The 19641-nt window shown below is 40.3% G+C and overlaps 1 protein-coding gene across 10 annotated transcripts in view; it reads right to left on the bottom strand.

Moving 5' to 3' along the window:
* ELMO1 (engulfment and cell motility 1) overlaps positions 1-19641 on the bottom strand; it is a 595247-nt gene that overhangs the window by 446282 nt on the left and 129324 nt on the right. For all 10 annotated transcript variants that reach the window (XM_054496891.2, XM_063667384.1, XM_063667385.1 and 7 more), the window contains 2 exons: positions 15755-15795; positions 14685-14757 (listed from right to left, as the gene is read on the bottom strand). In XM_054496891.2, the coding sequence (XP_054352866.1) occupies positions 14685-14757; positions 15755-15795 (114 nt within the window). The remainder of the gene's footprint in view (positions 1-14684; positions 14758-15754; positions 15796-19641) is intronic.

Below are 19641 nucleotides of genomic sequence, written 5' to 3'. Positions count from 1 at the left end.
ACTTTTATCAATAGTTTATAATGAAATAGTTAAGGAATTACATAAAGACTTACTTTAAAGAATGGCCCCTTTAGCACTGCTTGAAAAAAAAAAAAGAGACAGAGAAAGAGAGGAAGATAAACAATTCAAAAGTCCAAATACAAAGAAGTGACTTCAAGAACTGAGTTGAATTCTTTTCAGCCATTAGGAAAGTTTGACGAATAAATAGGAAATATGACTCACTGAGGAATGACTATGGGCCAAGTGCCTTGCAAACTGTGTTGTTGGCATTACCTTGTTTAATCCTCATTATATAATAAAGTAGGCTGAGTATATTAACTACTGTGTTATGACGGCTGCTATATATTAAGTCTAGAGCTGTGAAACAATGTGTATAGTATTTTACACGCTTGTAAAATACAATATACTTCTAGACTTAAATATGTTTGAAGTAGATATAGCAGAATGCCATTGGTTTTCTCTAAGTAATAGGATTCTGATCTTTTTTTAATTTACTTTTTTCTAATATGTCTCAATATGCCTAATCTGTGTAAATGTTTTTTGAAGATACTTGAGATTTTGTATCTGCTTGCTTCAGAGCAGCAGACACTGAAAAAAGAATGCTTTATACTAGTTGTATTAAATCAGTAAAGTGGCACCTCATTTTTTAACATCTAAAAATCTAAACCTAACTACAGTGCTGACAAGTCTAGAGCTACAAGAGGGGGGATTTCAACACCAAAAAGGTAGAATAAAAGTAGGTGGACACAGACTAAGAAGTTTTTAAAAAGATGGCTAATAACCCAATAAAGGAGATGGTAGTGAGGAAGAGATGGGCAAAATAAGAATGAAGTCATGGAGAGAAGGAAAGGAAGGAAAAACAATCAGAAGGAAAAGGGCCAGAGGAGAAAGAAAAATAAGCATAGGGAGCAGATAAAAAATGAGAAATGAGAATATATCAGAAAAAAAAAAAAACTATTGGAAGAGGAAGTTATCCTCTCCTCTTTATCTCCTAATGAAATGAAAAATCTCAGATAAGATGACAATGAATCACTTTTAAAGTTTGTGTTTTGTAGTATTTCTCCCCTATAGGAGTTCAAAGCAAATGAAGCTTTTGCTTGATGACCAAGGTTGCCTTGACTTATGCCATTCCCAGAGACAGTAAAGAGCTGCAGTTCATCCACCCACCCACCCCTCTCCAGCTCTTTCTCTCAGTCAAAGCACCAAGTACAAGACTGCCTTGGAAAAATAAAGAATCGTTACTGCTTTACAAGTGCAGTTGATGGCAACAAAGCAGTCACTTTTATTTTTCGACTTTAATCTTCAGACATGGTAAACGCGGTGAATCCCAATTTCTCCCAAAATTGTGGTCAAAAGAAGGTGTAAATATCAAAGTGCCAAATAAATTCCCTCTAAATTTCTTGCTTTACACGATTATTGTTCCCCCTCCCCACGTTTAAAAGAAGCAATAGATATGTATCATTTATCAATGGAGAAAACTGCCTCATTGTTGCTGCTCTATGTTTGTATGATGCACACTTTCTTCCATTTTTCTTACTTTCTCTTTGTCTTTCCTCTTGGTTTAAAAAGTTAAATAATTGCAAAAGTAAAAGACACAGTTTAATCTTTGGATAACTTCTGGAAAATAGTGTACCTATCTGACAACTTTTCCCTGAAAGAGAAATGTAAAGAAATGATGGGTGGTTTAATTAAAAAGCCCCCAGATTCTTTGCCACTCCTTCCATGGGAAGGAGGGGTCTATGTCCCACCTCTACTCCCCTTTTTTTAAAGACTGAGTCTAGCTATATTGCCCAGGCTGAAGTGCAGTGGCTATTCACAGGTACAATCACAGTTCAACACAGCCTGCAGACACCTCACTCCCCATAGCTGGGACAACAGGTGTGTGCCATGCACCAGGCTATGTCTCATCCCCTCTAATCAGGGCAGGCTTGTGACTACTTGGAGCGATAGAGTACAGCAGAAGTGATCCTGTAAACCTCTAAGGCTAGGTCATAATGAGCCATGCAGCTTCTGCTTGATTCTCTTAAAACACTTCCTCTCTGGAAGCGCCCTCTTGTTGGAACTCCTTCTGAGAACATTGCCACCATGCTGTGGGGAAGCCCAAGCCACACAGAAAGGACATATGTAGGGCACTCCAGTTTACCATCCCAACTGAGTCCAGTCTTTGAGGCATCCAAGCCCAGAAACTAGACATGAGTGAAGAAGAGGCTTCCAAATGATTCTAGCCTCCAGCTATTCATGTCTTCCCAGTTGTGACTCCAGACATCAAGAAGAGACAAGCCATCATGGATGGGAAGATGTCATGTCCAAATCCTGGCCTGGAGAAACAGTGAGTATAAGTAATCATCTCTACTGATAATGAATTTTTGCTTTAGGTTACTAAATTTGGGGTGTTTTTTAATGCTCCAATAGATAACCAGAACAATGGGGATCAGAAAGAAACAATCAGGCAATAAATTTTTGTAACTTGATTCTGATCACAGTGGAAAGAATGGGCAACCTAGGGCCCTAATGTTACTGAGTGTCACCTCCAGAAAAGAGCTGCAGGCACACTACCTTTCCTGGGTAGAGATAAGTTCATCTTCCTCTTATCTCTCCGCAGACTTTCCGCCTAATTTTCTACCTTTCTTCTATTTCTCCTTTTCTTTTTGGTCTTTTTCATGCCTGCCCCCTATGCCTGCCCTTGGGTCACCAGTTTATTTTCATAGAAGGTGTTCATTATTCCATTAAACAAATATTTATAAGAGCACTGTGCTAGACACTGGGATAACCGAAGTGAAGAAATCTAGCTTTGTTTCTGACCTTGTAGAGCAAAGAGTGTAATGAAATGTTTTTCCGTCTGTGGAGCACAACCATCAGTAGTCATAAAATCATCCTGATGGGTTCTAACAAATATTTTAAAAATAGAAAACAGACTAAAAACAACAAAAAGTCATTCCAAGTAGTAAAGTCACTATTTTTTCATCGATATTTTATTTACCCATGACACACAAACACACAAAAATATACACAGTGTATATTTCAAAACTTTGCCAAACATAATCTGATTGCTGTTCAACAATAAATCTCATTTTAGAAGTATAAAAACATGAACAGGAGTGTGCTTAGAAGATCTGCAATTAAGTTTCTGGCCTTGAAACAAATTATAAGAATCACAGAGCCATTCTTAGAAGTAATCTCTACTAATAATGGTTTTTGCTTTTCACTGTAGTTCGTTTTGTTTGGAAAAAGTGTTCTGGTGTTTTCAGGGTCATTTTTGGTAAAGAAATGCCTGTTTGGAGGAAACCCATGTGTCACTCATTCTGCATCTGAGCATTACATAGTTAAATCTTTCAGTACTTCAGTCAATCTATTCATTAGTTTAATAGCTGAACTGGAGAACATGGAATTATCATGACCTCTGGCATTTGTCTTTGCCTGCAATTCTAGAGGCAGTTGCATCTTACCATGCATAAGCTAGGGAGCCTAAGCTACAAAGTTAGCTGCCTGTGTAATCATCTTGTTATAGCCTCTATCCAACAGTCAGTGTAAACATTAAATAACATGTCATAAAACCCACCGACATCTGAGTAATGCTGGTGGGGGTCGCTGCCCTGCTCTTCCGAGCTCCCTCTCATTTAGGTGACTCAACTTAGGCTGTTTTTTCTTCATCCTGAAATAAGTATATATGCTTCCAAGTCCTCTCTAGAGGAAACATACCAAATGATTTAAAATGATAGCTCCCATCCAGTTCCCAAACTCTAATTAGAAAAGTCTAAAACCACCCAAAAATGTTTTTAGAGACAACTTCAGAAAGTCTACTGCCAATTTAGTTTGAGTCACTATGAGCAAAGACACCAAGGCAAAAGAGGGGTGACGTTGATGGAAAGAGGAATGGCTGGCTGAAGCCCAATGCCAGGGCTGGATAGCTCCTACGGGAAGTCAGGACAATCTGAGGAGGGTGTGTGAGGGTGTGTGAGGGTGTGTGTGTGTGTGTGTGTGTGTGTGTGTGTACACATGCACTTCAATTTTCACAAGTTGTGCTTGATGGATTGAGAAAGGGCAGAGGAGGCTTGGCACGGCGGCTCATGCCTGTAATCCCAGCACTTTGGGAGGCTGAGGAGGGTGGATCACCTGAGGTCAGGAGTTCAAGACCAGCCTCACCAACATGGTGAAACTCTGTCTCTACTAAAAATACAAAAATTAGCTGGGTGTGGTGGTGTGCGCCTGTAATCCCAGCTACTCAGGAAGCTGAGGCAGCAGAATCACTTGAACCCGGGAGGCAGAGGTTGCAGTGAGCCGAGATTGCGCCACTGCACTTCAGCCTGCGCGACAGAGCGAGACTCCGTCTCCCAAAAAAAAAAAAAAAAAAAAAAAAAAGAAAGAAAGAAAAGAAAGTAAAACACTCTTCATTCACGGTTTCCATGTTGCAAGCAAACTCGATGGCATATTTCAGTGTTTTTCCTGTTTGCCAAAATTGCTGCTCCAACTTTTGTTTTAAGTGGCTTGTTTTCACATATGTACAGAGAATTCTGACTGCAAACAGTTGCATTCAGTTGTTCCTTGGTTATTGGAAAATGTGTCACCACAGTAGAGTGTGACTGTGCAAAGTTTTTCCTTTAATGAAAAAGCGTGTGGCGGGTAGGGGAGAAAATATTGGCAAGGTTTCTAAGTCAGTGCCCATGTTTTCCTTCACAGAAGCTCTAAAGTTTTGTATGTATGTAAGCCAACAATTCTCTGTACTCTTCTGTGACACTGCTCCCACAGAGCTAACTAACTGCCTGAAATAAAGAACTGAAGATGGTGAGCCACGTCATTATTAATGGATCTTAGCCTAGGGTGAAATAAAGTAAAACTCAACTTTCTCAAAATTTAACAGTAACATAATTTTGAGTACATTATCTCTCACAAACACCATTTGGTTCTTAGAGGACGTTATTTGCTATAATAAGAACAAAAGTGATAATACTTTGAAATTGTATTACTGTTTGATGATCTGCATCGTGATGGTTATTTGTATATTATAAGGGATCAGAGGGTCTCTGTTCCTTATTTCCCTCCCTCTCACTATTGCTGTAAACTGGAGATAATTTCCTAGAGCTGACCAAGTTCTCTGAAATAGATCATTCATTCTAAATTAGGGATTCTAAATAAACAGCTCATTTATTCTAACTCCATGGGTTTTTTAAATTTTTTTGGGGGGGGTGGGGAATACAAGTCAATTTATCTATGGGCTCTCTACCATTTGTCATTCCTGGTAGAGAGGGAACAAGAGATTTTTGTAAATTTATGTCCTGCTGAATATCATTTTGTGAAATCTCATGAATCTTTTAAGAATTTTTAGTCAATATCCAGCACAGTACAGATATTTTGTGTGTGTGTGTGTGTGTGTGTGTGTATGTGCGTATTTCTTTTAAAAAGGTAATTAATCAGTTGTTGCAGACTGAAAGCCAAACTAAACTTTTTAACACCATTTTAAGACTCTAAGAGGAACATTAAGATTCATTTATTCACTCTACAATTTCTCCACTGTGAATAATCTTAACGTGTTATGTGCATCTTCTGGTGATTGAATTAACCAACATCATACATAATTTATTAAGCAACTAATTGTACTCTTATCTTACAAAGAAAACTATGTAACATAAAACCCACAATCTTCCAACACCTACATATTATATTCACAGAACCATGTGAGACACAGAGCTGGAATATACAGTTTTTGATTGTAAAGTACTTGGAATCTTGTTGAGAGGAAAACATAAATCAGCACAGAAATAGTTAAACAACAGTTCAAGGCAATGATAAAGCAATGTAGGTCCTGATCAGCTAACAGATACCTGAGAGAAAAAGAACTAGTAGACAATAATACCTATAACGGCAGAGAGGAGGGGTAGAGATTTATAAGAGGACTGAATTAAGAGACGAATCTCCAAAAGTGGGGCTACAGTTATGTTAGGCAAGAAGCCAGGGTTTCTTCCAGCTCAAACAATTTAGGATTGGTAGGAAGAGGATGAACTGTTGTCCTGAAATGGCAGTCATTTAAATGACATTGCTCCTAGGTGTGTGTTTGTTTCTAAGATTCAGCTTTCGAAGCAAGGAGTATGTCATTTCATCTCTTTATCCTCAGCACCTAATCTAGTACCTGAAATAATAGGAGGGAGATAAAGAGAACTGAATTCCAGGTTAGTAAAGCTACACAAAGGAGACAAATCAAGATATATTTAGACAACACTATAGCAGTTTGGTTAAATTGAGGGAATAAGAGAAAGAATAAAATTGAAAATGTTGACTTGTGATGCACCTTGAACTCTGGCTTAAGAAAGGAGGTTGGACTTCATTCTCTGTTGGCAACAGTGGAAACCAATCAGAATGACACCCTCAGCTCAGGGAGGGCATGGGGAGTCCGTGCCTATAAGCCAATATGAATTCAAAATATGGTTTTTCATCTCATGCAGGAATAGCGGAAAGATCCAGAGGCTGCTCACTCTTCCACTGGAAAGTGTTTGAGCTTGGTACTAGGACCAGCTGTACTTGTTAAAGATGCCTGAACCTTAGCCTTGAACTACGGAATCCAAATCTCTAAATTTGGAGCCAAAATCTACATTTAAGGCTAAGAGCTTTGGAAGATGAAAATACTGAGGTGGAAATATCACAGCTTTGCTATCGAAAAAATAAAGCACTGCAGAACTCTATGAATATAATAAAAACCATTGCATTGTACACTTTATATGGGCAAATTCTAGGGTGTATAAATCTTACCTCAATTATGATATTAAAAAAAAAAGAGTTCATATACTAGTCAAAAGGTTTTTTAAGGTACACAGAATCATATGGTTAAATTATAAACCTAAGTGACTCAAAAATCATATTCCTAATAATCTCTTCAAACAGGACCCCTTTTAATTACCCCAATGACTGGAATTGTTATCAACTCAATCTTCCTCTAGATTGAAAACTCCATGGAGACAAGGACTGTACCTTAATTATCTTTCTCATCGCAGCACATTAACTGTCAAATCTGGGCAAATCCATTTCTCCTTCTTATAGTCCTATGCTAGGAGTGTCTGAATCCTAAAATTAGGTATGTCCAAAGGGGAAGTTAAAATTTGATATAAATTAGTCAGGTGACATGTTTTGGCTGCGTCTCCACCCAAATCTCATCTTGAACTGTAGTTCCCATAATCCCCACGTGCTGATGGGAGGTAACTGAATCATGGGGGTGGTTACCTCCATTCTGTTCTCACAGACCTGATGGCTTTATAAGGGGCTCTCCCCACTTCACTCTGCACTTCTCCTTGCTGCCTCCATGTGAGGAAGGACGTGTTTGCTTCCCCTTCCACCATGATTGTCAGTTTCCTGAGGCCTACCCAGCCCTGCGGAACTGTGAGTCAATTAAACCTCTTTCCTTTATAAATTACCCAGTCTCAGGTATGTCCTTATAGCAGCATGAGAAAGGACAGGAACGAATACATCAGGTAACTGAATATTAACATTTTATCAGGCCGTGTAAACAGGCAAATTTATCAAGAAGATATCACTTTGGAAATAAATAAAATGAGCTGTTTTATTCAACTGCAGTGTATCATTACTACCCTCAGCCAAGCTGTCAAAGAGATAATAGATAGTAAGCTCTTCGAAGGCAGACATTTAAGACTATCATCTCGCTCTATGTTTTCCTTGGACTCAAAGTGCTACCCAGCATTTGTTGTCAATCTCTATGCGAATTTTAAAACAACCATGCAGCTGGGCATGGTGGCTCATGCCTGTAATCCCAGCACTGTGGGAGGCTGAAGCGGGCGGATTACCTGAGGTCAGGAATTCAAGACCAGCCTGGCCAACATGGTGAAACCCCATCTCTACTAAAAATACAAAAATTAGCCAGGCGTGGTGGCACATGCCTATAATCCCAGCTACTTGGCAGGATGAGGCAGGAGAATTGCTTGAGCCCAGGAGATGGAGGTTGCAGTGAGCCAAGATTGCGCCACTGCACTCCAGCCTGCCCGACAGAGCAAGACTGTCTCAAATAAATAAATAAATAAATACAAATAAAACACCCATGCAATCTTTTCCTCTCCAGTCTACAGTTTTCTCACTGTTTCTGCCATAGGTTGACAATCCTTCCAACAGAGTGTATTCAGAGTAATCACAAGGAAGTCTGCAATCCAATCATTTGTCATCAAGTCCAGTTTAAAACCATCTCAAGGCTTCCCTACGATCTTAGGATGAAGTTCAAGATCTTTAAGATGACCTTAAAAAGCCTTGACATTCAGGGCATATGCAAAACTTTCCAGCCACATCTGGATAGTCCTACGCTGGCTTTATCCCTATTTCTCTGCACACCATGAATCTAGCCCACTTTAAGAGGTTCCCATCTATCCTCCCTCCTTTCTTCCTAGATCTCTGCCTAAATGTCACTTCCTCAAGGCTTAATTAGGCCCAGACACTCACACTCACATTTCTCCTTTGTGGCACTCATTGTCACTGTAACTGGTTAATTTCAGGTAAAGATTTATTTTGCCTGTGATTATCAGGAAGGTTAGAGATATCCCCAGGGTTTAGCACAGTACCTGGCACACACTGGGGAGTCACTTCTAGTCTCCTCTATTGGATGTGTTCACATGTGGCTTTTTTCCTCCCAGCATGTTCATTTCTCTCTGGCTGCCCAGATGATGAGTGGCAGAGTCCAGATAAGCAGCCTGTCTAGGAGAGTCCAGTGCTTGCCAAAGGCTGGGGACAGGAATACAAGCAGCCTTTGGCATCCACACAACATCCATAGCAGAAATCAGATTTGGTCATCAGGCAAAAAGGAAACAATTGGGTAGCAAGACACAGGTTTAACAGAGGAGACAGTAGGCAGCAGGGTCTCAGACAGGAAGAAGAGGCAGCACAGGAGAAATGCTTGGAGTCAGGAAACCCTGAAGAGATAAAGGGACAGGCCAAAGGGAAAAGCAGTGTATTAGTCCATTCTCATGCTGCTAATAAAGACATACCTGAGACTGGGTAGTTTATAAAGAAAAAGAGGTTTAAGGGACTCACAGTTCCATGTGGCTGGGGAGGCCTCACAATCATGGTGGAAGGCGAAAGGCACATCTTACATGGCAGCATACAAGAGAGAATGAAAATCAAGAGAAAGGGGTTTCCCTTTATAGAACCATCAGCTCTCAAGAGACTTATTCACTACCACAAGAACAGTACGGAGGAAAACTCCCCCTTGATTCAATTATCTCCCACCAGGTCCCACCCACAACAAGTGGGAATTATGAGAGCTACAATTCAAGATGAGATTTGGGTGGGGACACAGCCAAACCATTTCAGGCAGGAACATTTTTCTCCACCCATTATTGCCTGTGGACTGGCCCAAGAGGAGCTAGCCCAGGGCTGCTGGTGTGTCTTGCTGAGGCAGCCACAGTGACTTCTGTTGATCAAATCCAGAGTCCTTCACCAAAGGCAGCAGGAAAGGGAAAGTTGCATAGGGTATTCGGCTGGTTTAGGAAATTTACAGCTTTCCTGGGCATGAGTTTGCTCAAATTAAAATGCCTGCCCTAGAGAAAGCTCTTTGATTGAGGATAACAAAGACAAGCATAAAGTGATTTAAGCAAAGGGGCGGAGACTGTAAAGTCACAGCAGGTCTCTCACAAGGATGCAAAGACAGGAAGCACAGAAACCAGAGCTGGAAAATAGGACTGCAGGCTTCTCCCTGTCCATCTCCTTTGATTCCCTCCCAGGCCTTCATCCTTGCTTACCTCTAAGCCTCAATCCTTTCTGGAGACTGGGATTACTCTGCTTACTTACAGCTGGATCTACCAAAGCATGATAGTTGAACTGAATTCTGCAAAATAGTGGAATCGTCTCCCGACCAGAATGAAATGTACAAATCCAAGGGAGTGCACAATTCTGGCTGCCAGGAATTCTAGGAGGCTCAGGGGCTGTCTGAGAACCCAAGGCACTTAGGAAGTGGGAAAGACAAAAAAGGGGGTACCCCCCAAACAACCCTACTTCCTTACCAAAGGTGCCTGTGGGGCCAGCTTTGCAGAGAGGGCCTGAATGAGGCTTAGCTTATTTCTGTGATTACAAGATATGGAATTTATCTAAATAAGACATTAGCGATACATCACTATACTTCATACACGCTAGAGTAGGTCTCAGTATGGAGGAAGTGAATATCATCCTGCAATCATAATAAAATCTCAATTATCCACAGGCACAAAACCTAACCTCCTCATGGCTTCCTCTACTGTGCCCTGTGTTTTCTGGGGACTCACCTCCATACATGCTTAGGATTAGGGATGACAAGGCAATTTTCCTGTTTGTCTAAAAAGAATGGTATTCGTGCAATCACACTGCCTTAGGCAGTTATACGATCCATACCCAAGGCAAATATAAATGCACTTTGTGAAGCTCTAGTAAGTGGAAGGTTACCTGTTACAACTTCCTCCAAGTTACCCTCAGAAGGAATAAGGAAGCCACAGACTGAAGCTGGTAACCAGTGCTCATAGTCTGTAACTTCCTGTATTTATTATTTTTGAGGCAGTTACCATTAGGATCACTGGCTTGATGACAGTGATGCCCAAAGAAAGGGCATCATAAACAAATTGGGGCTGAGGCAATAGTACAGAGAGTTTCTCAGAGATGGCATAGAGAGCTCTGGGTTCAGACCCACCTGGGTCCAAGTCTCAGCTTGGCCATTTCTGATCTGTACGACCCACACAAGTTGTTGAGTAACCTCTCTCAGTCTCACTTTTCTCATAAAATGAATATACCAATACCTGCATCATTGGACTGTGATGAGGGTCATAAACTAACAATGCTTAGTGCTGTCTCAGTAGAATTCTTATTCAAAAGACAAATTCCACCTAAACATACCCTTCACTTATCATTTTTTATTCTCTCCCTCTCTCTCTCTCCTGGACGTCACCCTGAAATAGCTAAGTTTCTAGAGCAGAATTTGAACTTGTGAATCACTGAATCTTAACTTTCTCTGAGGCATTTCCAAGCGATGCTTCTGCTGAATGCTACTTAACATGACATTTTCCCCCACTGCACCAAAAAAAAAAAACCTCAGTTAATGGCCTAATAAGCAAAGGAAGACTATTTCAAAAAATGGGCTTGGAGAACGTTAGAAAAGCAGGGAAAGTGCCTTCCGGAGGATCTTAGAAGAGAATCACAAGCATCCATCAACCACTATTTCTATTGGATTGTTTGGCCAGCTAGAGAATTTTTTTTTCTGAAACTACAGGTGATTTTCATCTTCAGCGAAAAGACAGAGACGGTCTCATATATAAGGGAAAATCAGTAACTAAGAGCATGCACAAGTTTCAAAAATGAGTCACCGGTTACCATGGTGATGAAAATATTACCTAACAAATCACTGGGCTGTAAGTAACCAAGATGATGCTAAGTACATTATTTTTAAAATGGGAAAAAATGTCTGTATTTTTAGGAATACTTGCAAGGAACTAGATGGACTAAGCAGCAAACTGAAGGCAGCCCAGGATCGACCCTGTGGAGCCAGGAGTCACCGTCATCTCCTCCTCTGTGCGTGCTGAGCTCCGTGACACATGCACACCCACAGCTGTGCCCAGTGACAGCTGCATGAGGAAGAGCAATGACACCGTATTTACAAACAAAGAACTATGATAGGGAAGATGAGTCTTCTCACTCCTTAAACTCTTCATAAAAGAATAATCTCTGCTACAGCCCACTGAAGATGAAAAACTCCATGACAGACTTCGTGGCCAGTCCTTTATAAACTCAACTTCAAGAATGTCCTCAGGCAAAACAAGATTCCCAGAAAATAACTAAGATGCACCATAAAATAATAATTTCCCCCGTTCTCAATAGTTTGAATGTTCTGAGTATATATGAATTTTAATTAGGAAAAAAGCATAACCATTATATGATGTTAATAATTTTCAAATTATGCCAAGAAGTGGCAGCACACAAACACATTCCTACATACTTTGTTTTTTGTTGTTTTTGTTTTTGAGATGGAATCTTGCTCTGTCACCTAGGCTGGAGTGCAGTGGTACAATCTTGGCTCACCGCAACCTCTACATCCCAGGTTCAAGTGATACTACTGCCTCAGCCTCCTGAGTGGGACTACAGGGATGTGCCACCACACCCAGCTAATTTTTGTATTTTTAGTAGAGACGTGGTTTTGCCATGTTGGCCAGGCTGGTCTCGAACTCCTGACCTCAGGTGACCCACCCGCCTTGGCCTCCCAAAGCGCTGGGATTACAGATGTGAACCACGTGCCCAGCCCACGTTCCTAAATTGAACTTTGTACACAACTTCTGGACAGAAGGCATAATGTCCTGTACACATGGGTTCCAGCTCTTTAGAAAATAGGCCCCAGGGCTGTTTCTCCCAGTGGTTCCAGGTATCCAGCATGAGACTGCCCAGAGGGTGCCTTAAAAACGAAAACTCCCAGGCCATATCCAAGTCCCACTCACTCTGAGTCTCTGGGGTTGGGATCTAAAGCCCTACATATTTTTTTAAGGTTCACTGTGCCATGCTTATGTTCTCTATGAAGTCTGAAAACCCCATCTTTAGTAATCTTCACTACACTGAGGTCTCCAGACAATGGTGACAGAAGACAGGACACCACTGGGGGCCATCTACCAGCACGGATTATTCAGAGCCAGAACTATTCATGACTCAACAGCTTTTTTACCACAACCCAGGGTAAATCACCAGTGTAATCTACATGTATTATACATGTGGGTAGGTGGAACAAATATTTCACAAGCAACACAGGAGATATACTCTGACCTAATCTACTCTACTATGTTCCAGTGTTTAATGCTCTGGCAACTAACTGAATTGATTTCACTACCCACTAACTGGTATGAATAAAACCATGGCAATACCTTTAACTGCTATCATTTAACTTGGATTTCTATATAACCTCTTTAATCTCACAAAGAATAGCATGCAAATTATATAGATGCAGTATAAAATAAATGAAAAACATTAAGAAACTGAAGCAAAGGGAAAATAGAGACAGGAAACTAAACGTTTAAGTCAAAGGAATCAAAGGTAAACTTAATATACAAGGCACGCCAGGAAATCGAGTTCACTTGTTAACTCTCAGTTTTGTTTTTTCTTTTCCTCACGAGATGGAGTCTCGCTCTGTCACTCAGGCTGGAGTGCAGTGGCACGATCTCTGCTCACTGCAACCTCCGCCTCCCAAGTCCAAGTGATCCTCCCACCTCAGCTTCCCAAACAGCTTGGATTACAGGTGCCCACCACCATACCCAGCTAATTTTTGTATTTTTAGTAGAGACGGGGTTTCACCATGTTGGCCAGGCTGATCTCGAACTCCTGACCTCAAGTGATCTGCCCCAGTTGGCCTCCCAAAGTGCTAGAATTACAGACGTGAGCCACCGCACCTGGCCCAGTTCCCAGCTTTGTAACAATCAATGTGAAGAAGAAAACAGCATCAGTTACAAAATTCCCAGTGTTCATCTGGGAAGAACAAAGCCATTTCTGAGAAGCATTCAGGCCTTTGAGGCCTTTCTCCTGCTGAACTGAATGCCTTCCCTCCTTCTTTGGGGTAGAGCAAGGGAGTCATAAGTGGAAGTAGGACCCTTGTTACTGCCTCCACCTTCTACCACCACCTGATTCATGGATAAAATTACAGTCACTCTAGGGACTACTGACTGGGACAAAGCCTGCAAGACACTGAAGCCTGAGGCCACCCGATTCTCCCTCCTTCAAGAGTACTTTGTATGCACTTCTGTTTCAGCACTGGCCACCTTGTTATAATGACAGCTGTTACCAGGGCTGTTCCTTCCCTCCCTGCTGACCCCCAAGATTATCACTTTAGAAGACAAAACTGGCTCATATGCATTTCAGTGAGCTCAACCTAAAGTTGTGTTGGATGCAAAACTATTGTGGAAATTCCAAAAGACAAAAATCAAAGAAGCACAAAAATCTAAACTTGCTTCTTGTAGAATCAAGTATGAAGCATTAGTCTAACCATTTGTCCTCAATGATTCAGTTTCGTACCTGTTAACCAAAGCCAGTATTTTTATAGCCCAGTTTAGTCTTAAGGAAGAAATCCGTAAACAGATGTAATGTGCATGGCTCAGTTCCTGGCACGCAGTATGCACTCAATAAATTCCAGCGTGCCCTTCCTCTATCAGGGATCTTGTACATACTAATTTTACTTGCTCCCAGGGCCATTGCTGTCTTCACAAATTCCTCCTTCTCCTTTAATCTTGCTAAAAAAGAGTTAAAATCACCCAAGAAGAGAGCTGGGTTCCCAAGATTCATAGAACACTCTTAGTGCCTACATACATAATGCCACATTTGAAAAGGTTTCTTGTCATTATTTCACGTACTTTAAGCAAGGGTTAGAGGCTACTTTGAAAAAACAAAATCTGAGAAAGGAAAACCCAACTAAGTCATTAAGTATGAAATAAATTCTTTAACCAAGCAGTAAGAGAGACATATTCACTGTTAGAAGGCAACTGCAGTTGCTAAACAAGACACGAAACATATTTGGTCTTTACTCTTAAGCTAGCAAATATCATCTTGTGGATTCTAAAGTAGCAGTTGTTTGCTTTACAGACTCTATTTTCATGGATAGTAGAGACCTAAAATTTAGACCTGCATGTCTAGGCCCGAACAGAGAAAACATCGTCATGATTTACTTTCCTTCAATATGTGTCCCATATTAAATAATGTAGTTGACCTACCTTTTCTGTGATATAGAAGTTTGAACTATCGGCATGCTGCAGTGCAAAATGTTCGTGGTTGGTAAGAGACCACCTTAAAAATACAAGCGTATACTGATTAGAAAAATGAAAGTGGCCATTTTCATTTTTATAATTTTTTAGTGTTGGATGAACTAAGCACCCTGTGATTGGAATTGGACCAATCCCAACACATACCACAATGCAGTTCCTAAAGCAAAATGACTTTAGCCTACCTTCCATTACCCTGAGACCAACCATTTCATGTGTAGACTGTCTAGACCTGATGCTAGGCCTACTGCTCACCTTTAAGCATTTCATCCTCAAGGCTTGATGTGGGAGATTTAAATACAAACCTTTACAATTCTACTTATTTTAAGGGATTGAAGCAAAGAAAGAAAAACAAAGAAAATAAGTGCAATTTAAGTTTTTGAAAGTTGGCACATTTTAATTGTCTCTGTATTCTACAATCCCCTATCAGTATAGTTGATGCAGATTGAAACACTCCAATTAAGTACTCTAGGCCTTATATAAATTTCAGTTAACACAACTATTTTCACAGTTCTGGTTTCAAAAAAAAAAAAGTCATGCAGCTACCATATATACATTTCCTTTGTATTGTTTAGAGCAGTCACAAAGAAGTAGGAAAGTCATATCAGTGTGAGATCCCACGGAGCAGCACAATTACCCACTGCCTTGTCTGTTCAATTCTTTCATCCTCTATGGGGACCTGAGTGGTCCTTTCAGTTTATACCAGATCAAGTGTATACTGTGTCCTCAAAAACCTTTAGAGTACTCCCTGCTGGGTAGGACAAAAGGAACACAACTTCGTAAAATAAATAAAGCCAACCCCACTGTGCACATAACAGCCATTTCACACTTTCTGCTCTTTGAGGACTAATGGTAAATTCTGTTGGAAAAGAGTGTGATATTCCTACACAGTAATTCTTAGTGACTTTGAGCAAGTCAGTGAGTGACTTATGAATAATATTTTACTATCCTACTGGAAATATATTATTTGCTTGTCAATTTATCAACTAGAATGCCTTAGATAAATCCTGAGTAACACTTACCCATCACAGACTTCCTTTATTATTGCAGACAGTGGTTTTTTCTGCAAAATAACAAAAAAGGAAATACTTTGTTAGTTTCATTTCATCATTTTAAATTTAAAAAAAGAAGAAGCTTCATAAAAAGATTATCTAAGCAAAGAGAATTTACATTTGCTATTCTTAGTTGTTGTCAATGAGTCTCTTATTTTTCTCAAGGTAACAATCTACCAGCTGTTACCACCAAATTTATTAATGATTTATTACCCCATGGTCCTTTTTTCTATACTTCGCATTATTAGTTGAACAAAATATGCATCATATTTAATTTAGCCACACTGAAATTAGGGTGAAAATATAACTTTGTTCAAAGATCTCACAGAAAACGGAAGCCCATGAGGCCAAGTCAAAACCAGAATCCCTCAGGAGTAGTACATGAATCAGGCAAGCTGCAGTTTGGCTTCATGCAAAAAGCTTGGATTCACGATATTTTTATGAGAACATGTGGCAAATGGAATATGAGGTGTTACGAAATGGTTCTTACAAAGTACATAGAATTCTTCCCCCGACGATAGCCCCAATAAATGCCAATCATGCAGCAGCTTGAGCCAGACACACTCCAGTAATGCGACCATGACACCATGTGCCCTGGTGTCAACTGGCAGGTGACTACAGCTGTGCTATTGCGCCTAACAGCCACACTTGTGCTCCGCCTGCCCCCAAGATAGAAGGAATGCAGCAGAGAGACACACCAGCTCTCCCAGAGATGTGGAAACTCTTCCTGTTTTGGATGCAAACAAGATCCTGTCTGTCTCTAGGATGGGGAGTATCATGTCAACCCAAAGAACAAATCACAGACAAGAAATGAATGAGGAAGAGAAGATGAGAAACCAGAGATGGACAATACATGGTCCTGGATTTTCAGATACAAAACCATAAAAAAGCTGTCTACATATAAGCAGGTTTTACTCCTGTCTATATGAAGGGCAATGTGGTATCTGCGAAGAGATTCTGAATCCAATAGATCAGTTCAAATCCAAGCTCTATCAACTTGTTTGCAGTGTAGGTAACCTGCAATTTTCTTCATTTGCTGAACCCCAGTTAGTTTATCTGTAAAATGGAAATAGGTTCTACCTACCCCTCAGGCTGTTATAAAAATTAAATTATATTAATTATATTAAATTAATACAAAGGGCAAAAGACTTCAAAAAAGGATTAGGACTCCTGAAACGGCTCCATTTCCTCCTTGCATCCTCACCCTTGGACGTGATGCTAGGCCTGCTCCATTGGTGAATTCTGAACACCATTTGTATAGCCCTCTCCAAGGGCCTCCCTAACCCCTGCTAAAGGCCCAATTCAGTGTACGGTGTCCCTCCAGTGAACTCTCTCCCACTGGAGCTCAATCCTCTATGAGCACATTCACTACCATGTGTGCAGAAGAATGTCTGTCTTTGCCTACAACTATAAACACAGTTGGAGGTGTTCGTTGCAGCACTATTCACAATATCCAAGATTTGAAAGCAGTCTAAGAGTCCATCAACAGATGAATGGATAAAGAAAATGTGAAACATATACACAGTGAAGTATTCAGCCATAAAAAGAATGAGATCCTGTCATTTGCAATAACATGGATGGAACTGGAAGCCATTATGTTAAGTGAAATAAGCCAGGCACAGAAAGACAAACATCACATGTTCTCATTTATTTGTGGGATCTAAAAATCAAAACAATTGAACTCATGGAGATAGAGAGTAGAAGAATGGTTACCAGAAGCTGTGAAGGGTAGTGGCAGGGTTTTGTGGGAGAGGTGGGGATGGTTAATGAGTTCCAAGAAAAAAAAAAAGAATGATGAGACCTAGTATTTGGTAGCACAACAGGGTGACTATAGTCAATAATTTAATTGCACATTTTAAAATAACTAAAACAGTGTAACTGGATTGTTTGTAACACAAAGGATAAATGCTTGACGGGATAGATACCTCATTTTCCACAATAAAATTATTATATATTGCATGCCTGTGTCAAAACATTTCATGTACCCCACAAATACATATACCTACTACGTACTCACAAAAGTTAAAAAATAAATGAATGCAGTTGGAGAGAAAGGGAAACCTAGAATTACTGAGAAGCAGAAAGACGGTGGGGGTATTCCTTATATCCTGAATCTGTCCTCTAGAATAAGATGACAATGGCAATTGGGTTCTACTGTAGTTACATGTTACACAAGTACTAGGCCTTTGCAAGAAGCTGTCCACTGTTTATGGCTCTTGCTGTGAGCTGAGGAACAAATGTGTTCTCTCAACCAAATGACAAAGGAACTTCAGAAACAAAACTTTTTTCCGTAAGACAAGAATTTTGCCCTTCTAGCTGCCAGAGATCCCTCTAGGCTATCGATTTGTGATTACTTATCAGAGAATCTCCCCAAATTTCACTTCATGCACCCTCAAAAACGAAACATAAATAACGGAGCCAGGTTTTAGTCTTAAATTACATTGAAACAAAAAGTCTGGCCAAGAAGGTATTGTTGAGGTAGGAGAAGACATCAAAAGCAACTGCTCCCAGATTTAGACTTAGAGACTGAAGTCTCAGAGGAATTACTTGGATTTTAATTCAGGTCTGATTCATAGATAGAGAATCAAGTTTTAAAAGACAAAGGTCTCTAGGGTACTATTATACCTAGAACACAATGAAGTTGGATATATGAAAGGAATAAAGACCACAGATGCACAAAGCTTAGAGACTTAATAGAGAAAGATGAAAGAAAAACTAAACCACAGAGGAAAAGGAATTATAGTTGAGTGAACACCCATAGGGTAGCCTAGCCAATTAAAATGAGTGTTACATAACAGTGGGCCCCTCCATTCTTCCATCTACCCCAATCAAACATTAGCCCTCACTACCCAAAAACTAATTCCAATAACCTTTTCACCGGTCTTACTTTCCTTTTCCTGTCTGCCTTATTTGACATTGTTACTACTTCCTTCTTTTTGAAATCCCCTTTCCAGAGCTTCTATGATATAGCGCAATATTTTCTTCATTCTCCTACACATATAACTAATCCTTCAATGAAGTCCAACAAATCCTTCATAGTTGCTCTTTTACGTGTAGCTCTCTAACTCCAGATTTCTTTTCTCGTCTTTTCTGCTTTTATTTAATCAGTCAATTCCTCATGGATCTCATTCTCTTCAACTGTCCTAAGTCTACAGTTGTAGCCCCAAACACTCTCTTGCAAATCTCTAACAGTCTGTTAGACAGAAGATTTTAACTCTCCTGCAGGTATCTTATTAAAAGTGGAAACAAAAATCATCACTTTCACATTTCCTACCCCTCAATCTACCCAACGGTAGCACACATCCCTCAGATCCCACACCCAATTCTGCCACGACTTCTCTGCCCTCATTATGGCACCACTACTGCCCAGGAGTCTCGTTAACCTTTATGTCTTCACTCTTCAGATATAAGGTGCTAACAGGTTATGTAGATGTTTCCTCTGTGATGTCCACAGCATTGCTTCTCACCGCCTAACTCTTCTTCTGAACTCCTGATTCTCCTCATTCCAACTCCTGCCATCAAATAGATCTTTGAGCGTACACCCCAATCTCATCACCCTTAATTCTGCTTCCTCTGACCCAGCACCCTTTCCTGAGTACCAGCCCATCATTAATAACTATTTGCCATGAATTTCCAAACAACTGCTTCCCTAGCAAATCAACCCAAAATCGTACCTTCCATCAGTTCCTACACTCAACTTGCCTATTTTCAGCAGATCTTTGAGGCACATTTCTAGCGAACTTGTCCTTGTCTTCTCTTTCTTCCTTAATACGTTCTGTGACATACACATTTGCAAGACACTAAGTCTCATCATTACTTCTTCCACAACCTCTCTCCCTTTTTATCTTTCCAGACCT

This window comes from Pongo pygmaeus, chromosome 6, assembly GCF_028885625.2.
Source record: "Pongo pygmaeus isolate AG05252 chromosome 6, NHGRI_mPonPyg2-v2.0_pri, whole genome shotgun sequence".
Classification (NCBI taxonomy): Eukaryota; Metazoa; Chordata; class Mammalia; order Primates; family Hominidae; genus Pongo; species Pongo pygmaeus.
Note: the sequence above shows the minus strand (reverse complement) of the source record. Positions and strands in the feature narration are given on the sequence as shown.